This window comes from Vicia villosa, linkage group LG5 (genome assembly GCF_029867415.1).
Source record: "Vicia villosa cultivar HV-30 ecotype Madison, WI linkage group LG5, Vvil1.0, whole genome shotgun sequence".
Taxonomy (NCBI): Eukaryota; Viridiplantae; Streptophyta; class Magnoliopsida; order Fabales; family Fabaceae; genus Vicia; species Vicia villosa.
This window is the reverse complement of record NC_081184.1, coordinates 194,230-204,308: the sequence shown is the minus strand read 5'-3', so window position 1 is coordinate 204,308 and position 10,079 is coordinate 194,230. Positions and strand designations below refer to the sequence as shown.

At 32.3% G+C, this 10,079-nt stretch overlaps 2 protein-coding genes across 2 annotated transcripts; both read right to left on the bottom strand.

The window, feature by feature from the left end:
• Window positions 1–1,005: 1,005 nt before the first annotated feature.
• Window positions 1,006–2,779, bottom strand: LOC131601050 (uncharacterized). The gene is made up of 3 exons (XM_058872765.1): window positions 2,634–2,779; window positions 2,224–2,373; window positions 1,006–1,528 (listed from the first exon to the last, which is right to left on the bottom strand). Exons 2-3 carry the CDS (start codon window positions 2,369–2,371, stop codon window positions 1,266–1,268), a joined length of 411 nt encoding a protein of 136 aa, XP_058728748.1. The 5' UTR covers window positions 2,372–2,373; window positions 2,634–2,779; the 3' UTR covers window positions 1,006–1,265.
• Window positions 2,780–3,865: 1,086 nt separating this feature from the next.
• LOC131601049 (7-dehydrocholesterol reductase) lies at window positions 3,866–9,096 on the bottom strand. Its single transcript, XM_058872764.1, has 13 exons — window positions 8,827–9,096; window positions 8,519–8,741; window positions 8,373–8,428; window positions 7,198–7,300; window positions 7,043–7,108; window positions 6,495–6,608; window positions 5,919–6,045; window positions 5,587–5,687; window positions 5,283–5,408; window positions 5,078–5,142; window positions 4,668–4,749; window positions 4,504–4,586; window positions 3,866–4,126 (listed from the first exon to the last, which is right to left on the bottom strand). The coding sequence occupies exons 1-13, from the start codon at window positions 8,925–8,927 to the stop codon at window positions 4,060–4,062; spliced, it is 1,314 nt and encodes a 437-aa protein (XP_058728747.1). The 5' UTR covers window positions 8,928–9,096; the 3' UTR covers window positions 3,866–4,059.
• Window positions 9,097–10,079: the final 983 nt, after the last annotated feature.

The following is a 10,079-nucleotide window of genomic DNA, read 5'->3' as shown; positions in this document are numbered from 1 at the left end:
TTCGCCACTTGCAAGCCCATCATTCCTTTCTTATTTGAACCTCTCCTTCAATCATTTGACGAGAAAGATCCCAATAGACACACAACTTCCGCCATTTCAAGCTTCTTACTTTGACAATAACTATGGAGTATATAAACTTCCATTGAGTAAAAACTCAGATGATAGAAGTAAAAACTCAGATGATAAAGAATAGTGATTGCATCCACAATCAGCATGTAGAGGGATATCTTGTTCAATTGATTGGAGTTTTTTTAAGTGTGGAACTTGGATTTGTTTTTCGGCTTGGAATTTTTATTGGTTTCCTTATGTTTGGGAAACAATGGAGGGTAACTCTTGAACAAAACTCTTATATGAACTTTCCCTTGGTTTGCATTTTGAATATGCAACCCATAGAGGACAAAAACTCAGTTTTAAAGTGGTAGGGACATTAGTGGCTAATGAGTGTGCTATATTAGCAAAAAAGTGTTTTCTATTTCTAACTCTGTTGTTCTTTATGTATATTTCTTTGTATGATAGTATATGTATAGGAAATTTGAAGAAACATTCTATGATACATGGACTTGTGGTGATATGTCAGTGTTCTAAGAGTGAGAATTTCAAGATGTAAAAAAAGGTAGTGTGCATTGTATTTGTTTGGTTCGTAGAATAACCAGATTTCTTTGAATGACAGTGGAGCTTCTGTTTTTCAAAAACGTAGGCGACATTGACTGAATGGTTTTCTGTTATTTTTTATGCCCATTTTATTGCATAATCTCTTTTTTTTTTTCTTTCTTCATGCAAAATAGTTTTTGTGTTTCTGTTTGCTACATAATCTGTCAAATTGGTGATTAGATTCTGCAAAATGGTTTGTGTTTCTGTTTGTGCATAATCATTCAATTCCTTTTCAAATGTTTGAATTGTTTGAAACAAGAAGCAATTAGTTTTAAAGTAAAATTCCTTGTGATGATCAATCAGTTTCCACCATTGGAGCTATGGATATATTTCCTCACCCCATGACAATTAACATAATATAAGCATTTTCCTTTCACAGTACATTTATAAATTTAAGAAATTTCATTGAAGGCAATAGTAACATCACTTCTCTATCAATAAAAAACATCACTTCTTCATACTTGCACAAATTCTATCATAAGTATATCTTAGTCCAAAACAAAATATAGATATGTAGTGAAAAAAACTATTATGCAAGCAGATAGTGTCAATATTAAACATACTAATACAAATGTCAGGGATTTTCCTTCTTCATATTGGAACAACTCCGCGAATCATCCAGGACCAACTTTAGGAATATCATAGTGCTCGCTCATGTTTGCGAGGTATTGATTGAAATCTTGAATCCTATCGCGGTGAGATTTGTTAGAAATCTTGGCCAATCTATGAACATCAAGCTGCTCTCTCTGTTCTATGTACCGCCTCTCTGCTGGCGTAAGATGATCATCATAATGAGCAGGCTTCTCTTCACCGTTCAGTTCACCCCCCTCATTTACTTCTTGGTCATTAGGATCTTTAGCTTGCTCTGTACTTCCACCTACATCAAATACAAATATCACAAACCATTAGTATATACATTGCACAGTTTATGGTGAATACAACAAAAAATAAGATTACGGAAATGCAAACCAAAAAGAACTACTTTGCACGACCGTTCCCAGTAGACTAAAACCCAAAAGTTTCTGAAAATGATCTTTATTGTTTACTATTGCCATAAAACAATGTCCATTATCCCTTATAATTTTCAGTAAAAAAACCCGTGTTCAAGGCGAAATGCGTACTAATTCAAAATCCAGAGTTTCATCATATTAATGAGTTCACCCTAATACTCATTTACTTTAATCAAATCACCTAGACAACAATCGTCTATTCTTCCAAAATTCATTCATATTCTCATCATAGTTTTTTTTTTGCCAAAGGCAAAACATCTTACATAACAAATAATTAGAATCACATAAACACATTCATTAAAGTTCACACATTGGAATCAATTTCATAAACCAATAATAATTAGTGGGGTCGGCTACATTGGAATCGATTTCGCCATAATGTTCTATTCAGTATCATGCTTCTATCCAAATAGTTAATCTCAATTGCATGAGAATATACATCACATCAAATACAACTATTTTGATATTAATCATGATAAAAATCCAAAACCCTAAAGCTGTTTTACTTTTACTCAGTTATATAATAATGAACATGCGCGAGCACACAGAGATAGATCATAACCTGCTGAAACTTCATCATCAGTTGGTTGCAAAAACTGTTGTTGATTTCTTTTACTCTTCTTTTTCTTCTTTTTGATTCTACCAGCAACATCCAATGCTTTTCCCTTCAGCTTCAATTTACCACCAACAACATTCTCGTACGCCGACATCTCTGCAAAAACATTATACCAATCAAAATTGAAATTCAAACGCATTAATATTTAGGGCAGTTATAACAAAAAAAAACCTAAAATGTCAATAAGCATTGGAAAACATGGATCTGATAATTAGGGTTTTGTTTGGGAAAACTATTGAATGAAATCAGATATACCAAACAAACAAAAAGATTGAGAAAAATAATAGATAATTTTGAGTGAAAAAGTTGATTTGAATTTGAAATTAAGAAAGGAAAGAGTATGAGAAAATCGAAACCTTGAAACACGGAAGCGGTAATCTCACGATCTTCACAACTTCATTCTTCTATTCAAATTCTTTGCAAAGCTTTGATTAAGATGACGACGAGGATGTATCAATGATGCTTTTATGCTACTTACACCCCCGATACAATTTTGTTACAGAATATTCCCAAAATACCCTCATGTATAATCGATTTTTTTTTTTAAACAAGGACTTAATGTATTTTAAAATTTTAATCACTTTATGTTTTTTTTTATTTTTAAAATTACGATCTTCTATTTTAAAAATTAATTTTTTATCATTAATTTTTTTATTATTTTTGTGTTTGGTTTCTCAATTCTCACCTAGAGTTAGTTTGCTAAGACCACAGAGTTTTTACCTTTTAGTTTTTAGTTTTTAAATTCATTTTATATAAAATACACATCATCAAGATGTAGTAGATGCTTAGGATCCGTTTGTTTTGGCTTTTTTAAAAATAATTTTTATAGTGTTACATAATTTTGTGAAAATTTTTTTTATAAAAAGAAACTTTTTATAAAAGCTTCAAATGAAAATTTTGTTTGAATAGTTCTTCTTAAAATGTGATTTTAAGTATTTCATCTATTTATGAAAAAAAAATTTGGATTTCAAAATTTCAAAAAATCACTTATGTCAAAATTAGTGTTTCATTTTAGAAAAAACAAATATACAAAAACTTGTAATATTTTGAAAAATGATTTTGGAAAATCTATTTTTAAAAATACAAAAAAAAATCTATTTTTTTAAAGCTGAAATAAACATGCCCTTTATTTTACCGCCAATTCAAACACATTTATAATTGATTTAGACTCTTAATTATTAGTTGACTAAAAAAATTCTCTCCTAAAATAGATCCTTTTGAATCAAACTGAAGAAACTATTTTCTTTGTTAATTCTCTTCTTGTATCCTATTCTTGTTGTTATAGTTTTTCTTATACTTGGAAGATTATTATTGTTTAAAACTATTTAGTATTAGTTGTTATTGTTTGCCTCACATCATTTTTTTTTTGTTTGAATCCTTTAATTTTCTACTTTTCACAACAAAAACGATATTTTATAACTTTATTGATTAAAAATGTTATATTTTTACCTCAAAAAAAATTATATTCTTGAAGGTTGACTCAATCATTGTTCTTAATTCACGATTGGATTATTGCAAAACCAAATGAATCACGAGGATTCAACAGGGAAGATTCCAATTTCATGAGAAGCAAAAACCATCTCTAAAATGAAAAATCAGAAGCAGCCGGAAGGAGTCGTTTGACATTATTGATTAACAGCTCTAGAACCAAAAGAGAGTTCCATAATTACTGAATTATTTTACAGCTACAGTCTACCATTGCATCAATCAGAGGCATTAAACAACAAAAGTACATGGCACCAATTGAAGGATTCCAGATAAGTCATCTTCAATAATCATTCTTCAATATATTCCTGGAATGATTCTGTAAGGTACCCTGTCACAATAGAGTTTCCAGTACTTGCCATACCTGCATGCAATGCAAATTTTCAACTACAGAACCAAGAAATTTACTAATCTATTCGTAATATGAAGAGTTCACTAACGTTATGAATTGTATGCTTCATAACCAGACGAATTATAGTTGTACTAGACTAGTTTATGTTTGGAATAGTTTTGTAAAATCACGATGTGGTGACTTTGGCAAAAACTACAATTCGATGTTTTAACCAAATCAGTGTTATTGAAATTTGGCGGTAAACACCATATATCCAAACATGTAGTTAAAATCACAACTCATAAGCAAACTGTTTGTAAGGATAGAATGATGACAAAAAGAGCATCTATAGTTAGACTATGCAGGCTGAAAAGAAAGTGTCCAAGTAATAAATATAGCAGAATGCTTACTTGGATCTGCATCGATCGTCATCCCTTTTGGCTCGATCAAAAAGAAGGATGGTGAGAAATATCACGTAGAAGTAAGGCAAAAACTGCACAGGAAAAAAGAAGCAGTTAAGCTTAAGATTCTCTACAACGTTCATCTTGTATGGAGAAATAAACACTCTTATTACATGACTGAAAAGAGCTGGGACAGTCCAGAAGAATGCAGCTAGTATTTCAGGGACATAATGAAAATGACGCGCTAACCCCCACCTGCAGGTAGCACAGAAAAAATGAGCTTTCCTAAGAAAATAAGGTTACACCAAATATCAAAATCCAAGATATATTACGAGACTAAGTATAACCTAGAGTTAGCAATCACATATCTATATGGACGTAAATGATTAACATCAACTTAATGGAATTATAACACATCATAAACCAACTGTAACAAATGGAGAGCTTAAACTACCCAACAAAGGAAAACAGGTGTTGATCTTCCGGTAATCATCATACTACCCCGATCATTACAAAAACTTCGCTTTTACGTAGATTTTTTAATATGCTTCAAAAAATGTTTTACTTATAAGTGAAAACTTACCATCCAGAGGTTAAAAGAAGACTTTTTTTTGTTTCCCCAGAAGTAGTAGTATATGAGGCCTCTATCTGCAAGTACATTTTCAATATGAATGGATTATGCAAGTCTTACGGCAAACTTTTATATAAGTTATTCCTAATCTGACCTACGTTATATAAAAAATAGAAAGTACATTCCATTAGAAAATGGTAATATACTGCATATTTACCTTTGATGGAGCTCTTCCCCAGACCAAGCCTTTTCCATTTGTCCTACGAAACTCTTGCCTTTGCCTGTCACAATCATAGTTGATGTATATGCACAGAATGCCGGCCACTAAAATAAAGAGTGCTAGCTGCAAGACAAGGAAGATAATGTTCATTAAAATGGGAAAAGGTTGAAAAAATATATATTAAAAATAAGGAAAACTCTGCTGGAAAAATCACTTGAACAACTCAGACCTATCTTTTCATATTGTTCCCTAACTGTATAACTACCACAGAGCAAAGACACAAACCAGAAGGGGATGGTACCTGGGTGCCAAGATTTACTGGATGGTTGACAAGGTACATTCCAGGAGACGTATACACGGAGGGAACCCAAACCAAACAGCCCCAGCAAATATAAAATCCAGCTGCCAGATTTAGGGGTTTTAAGATTTAATTAGACAATAAAGAGGTTTGAATACAATGAATTTAGCACTAACATGTGAATACCAATTTGAACATAATATACGAAATCCAGCTGTCGTGGAAGGTATGATCTTAACAAACTATGAAAACTAATGAGGTCAAGAAAGCATGACAGCTGAATGATAGGGAAGAGCAAGTATGTCAACAAAAACAATAATAAAGCATGTGTAAACCTCGATCATGTGCAATATCCATTGTGTTCCAGTATCCAGCTTCCCACCAGAAAAACTTGGTAACATACACCAGCATCAGTGTAGTATTTACAAGCATTGAGTCAGCTACTTTCCCATTTTCTTCATACTATTAGAAAAATAATACAAACGTTAGAGAATTAACCAAAGGGTGGAAATTTCACAAAAATAAAGCTACAAATACATCTATGTTCAAAACGACTTAGGAATTCCAATCCCATATTAATCAGTACTACCTAAAGTAAGTTCAAAATAACTAAGGTAATAAGTCAGTACCGCCTGGTCATTATATCAAAAACAACTAAGGAAGTCCATCCAAACCCATATAAATATGATTTATATTCCTACCATAAGCTAATCCATATCATAAGTTAAATCTTATCAAGAGACCCAAAAAAAATCCAAAAGCAAATGGCATAATGGAGTTTGTTTGGCCAGCAACTACAAGCAGGTAGTTAAAGGATTATTAATTTGTGTAACCTAACTAAATGTTGGATAGTATAACCATTAAGCTTAACTTCAATATTCATACAAAAAATAAAACCTCTGAGACTCAACCTGCTTTATGCAGTAGGTAAGTGCAAGAACAGCCCATGACATCATTCCAAATCTGCAGTTTGTGAAAACTTTTATGTCAAAATATTTTCCAATGCGTGGATAGAGCTCCAAACCCTGCAAAAATGACAGAAAGTTAGAAGGCCATTATTCATGGAAAAAGGTGGAATTAATCAACACGTCAAGATATGTTATTCATCCCAAAGGACAGTATAATTTTTCAAGCATTTTCTTCTAATACGGTGAAAATAGAAATTACAACCATAAAATATTGGAACATTTCTACAATAATTTCAAAGTTCTTATAATGACATCTTGAATGGAATTTCAGCAACTTAAACAAAAATATTGGTAATTCTAAAAGAATATTACATGTATTCTCTGCTTTTTTGGTTTAGAATGAGAGAGCCGGTAATTTTAAAGAAAGATTTATTGCATCAATGATCCTCTAAAAGCATGACACCAAACAATCAGACAAGGGAAAAGCAGAAATTAGGTTTATATACTTTTTTTAATAGTTTAATCAAAGTATAAAGTGGAGATTAGTTTACCCAATAAAAATCGATGATTATGTTCCCAGATGAGCCAGAATCAGAAGAAGATGGTGCCAAATGACCCTATCAAATATAATTATGTCAGAAACTTCAATGTAAATTGCACAGGAAACAAGTAACTTATAGTTTCTTCTATTTCACAACAGTCTCACTTTTATGTATAAGAAAATACAAAAGATTAAGCTCCCAAAGATGAGTGTTGAATATATCTCTCCCAAATGATCATAAACGATTGTAGGGTTGAATATCCCAAACCTGAAAATAAAGGCAAAATTACGTGTCATCTACTGCTGAAAAAATAAAAGCAAACCTCTGGCTTTGTAAAGAAGAACTAATTATGTAACACAGTTTTCTCACAGAAGAACACATATTAACTTGGGATTAGTTTCTTAGAGTATTTTTGTACCTTTAAAAGCATAGGAACTTACCTTCATAAAGCCTTTAAATTCAAAAGGATAACCAATTGAGGAGACTAGCAACAAACAATCATATTTTTGTTTTAGTTTTACCAAATATATCAAACCAGACGTCATCTATGAAGCATTGACACTTCACGTAAACACCAAAGACGCCACTGACGCCAACACAAGTACTAATTTGTTAAAATAGAAGTTTCATTCCTAGAGTTGGACACACCTTTAATCTAAAGTGTTGGTACTAGTACTACATAGGAAATCATACCAAGTTTCATTCCTAGAGAATCTCAATGTTAAGTGTTGAGATCTCCTATGTCAATTTTATAAGAAAAACACAACATCCAAAATGAAATGAAAAATCAAATTCATTAGCAACCATGAACTAAAAAGCAGAAACATTGGACATGCCGCTGAGTCTGACACTGATAATTATTTAAGCGTGTGTTTGGTTCTACGGTGGAAAAAATTAATTTTGAGTGAATTGATTATGTAAAATTGATTCTGGATAAAAGTGAGTTAAAGATAAAGTGATTTATGTTTGGAGAAATTCTTGCAAAAGTGAGCTGAATAATAAATTCCAGTGTAAAAATCACGTTTGATCAAAAGCTACAAATCCTAGCTTCAAGTAGAATCAATTCTGGAAAGCATAATCAATTACGCTCGAGATCAGCCAAACACTTCAAAATCAATTATAGACGTCCAGAATCAATTCTAGATGCCTCAAACGTGAAACCAAACATAGACTAAGTCAATGAATTGATTGAATATAATCGCGTATGTTCGGGTCAGAAAACCACACAGTTGAGAACAGACACCATACGCCTTCAATACAAACGATGATATATTTGATATTTCTCATTAATTCTCTCCTCTGAATGAAGTAGAAGAAATTACAAAAGTAAGTAACTCACCACCAAAGAGCAACATAAGTAACCAAAGTGACTAAATACGCAGCAACACCATTCGCCTGAAAAAAAAAATTCAAAAACAAAAACAGAAGTTATCATCATAATTCAAGAAAAAAAACTAACAAAAAGAAAGAGAAACAGAAACAGACCTTATAAACAGGACGATTGCCAGTGGGAGAAATAGGACCGTAAACAGTTTTACCAGGAAGAAGAAGCTGAAGCACGGCTTCAAAAACACCATAAACAGCGATAATTTCGCAAGCGAGAAGAGTAGGTTTAGGCCACAAATCAACAAAACCTTGAAAACCGTTACTCCTAAAGTAATGAAAAGTGTTGAAAACCGATCCATCCGCAACCGTCATTGTATACCATCTACATACATACACCATTCAGTTTCAAATTAGATCTGATTCAAATTCAAAATCGAAGATTAGAGATTCAATTAGGGAGTACTTACAGTAGAATTACGAAAGGAGGACAGAGTGTGAGAAGAGAAATCATGGAAGCGTATGTGACGAGCGGTGAATGAACGATGTCGTTTTTCTTCGATTCCGCCATTTTCGATCTGCTTCTTCTTCACTGTGTTCTTGACTTGTTTGTGAGTGAGAGAAAGAAGCTACGACTCAGCGACGACTATAAATTTTGCTACGCAATTGGCCAGAAGTGTTTATTTTCTTTGTGGAAAAATCACGTTTCGAGTTTGTTAATTACATTTCTTCACTATTTTTAGATTTTAAAAGCTCTCTTTAATATATATGGTTGAAAAATTATACAGCAACAAAAGTGTAAGATCTTAAATTCGTTTTAAATTAATTACATATTTTTAAACTGTTTTAAACTATATTTTATATTTTTCAAGGATAATTGTAATAAAAAATAAAATAAAAAGTGAGATGTGTGTAGGTTTGGGTCTTGAGATATGTATGTGTATTAAATTGTTTTATAGCTTTGGATGAAGATCATGAGTTTGATAGAAGAACTCTATATTTAGTTCAAAGCTTGATGATGTAAATCTAGTCTTTTCTCTTCTTTTTATCATATTTGTTTTCATCAAAATATATCTAGATAAGGTCTTGACTTTATAGTTTTTGAATCATAGACAAACGGAAAGGTTAAGTTGGCACACAAGGTGTTATTGGACATAATCAAGAAAAAGTAAGAGGACGTTAAGGGGCAGTGGTTCGAACAACTCTAGGAAGTATTGTGGTTATATCATACCGATTTCCATTAAACTTATAAAGAAACTCATTCATAATGGTATACGGCGTCAATGCCATGATGTCGGTCGAAATTGACACACCCACATGAAGGCGCGCTTAGTTCAACGAAGAAGAACCCAAGATACGATTTAGATGAACAATTGACCTGATCGACGAAACCCCGTGACATCACACACACCATATAAATCACTGCCAAAAATAGAGCCATCAAAAGGTGCAATTTTAAAGTGGTCCTAAGTGGAATGGATGAGGGCAGCCTTGTGCTTACGTAAATGGTCGTACTAGCTTACTTAGGGAACCTGTAGCCTAACAAGAAAGATTTATATTGTAATTGTAAAAAAATTACCTCATGGCGCCTACAAACTCGAAGAGCTAGATCGAAGACTTATCTTTAGGACGTGGAACACAATTAATATGAGATATTATTGCAGTTAGTCATTTACTATTACTTACTCAATAAGGCAAGAGACACTTGGCCTGTCAATGTATG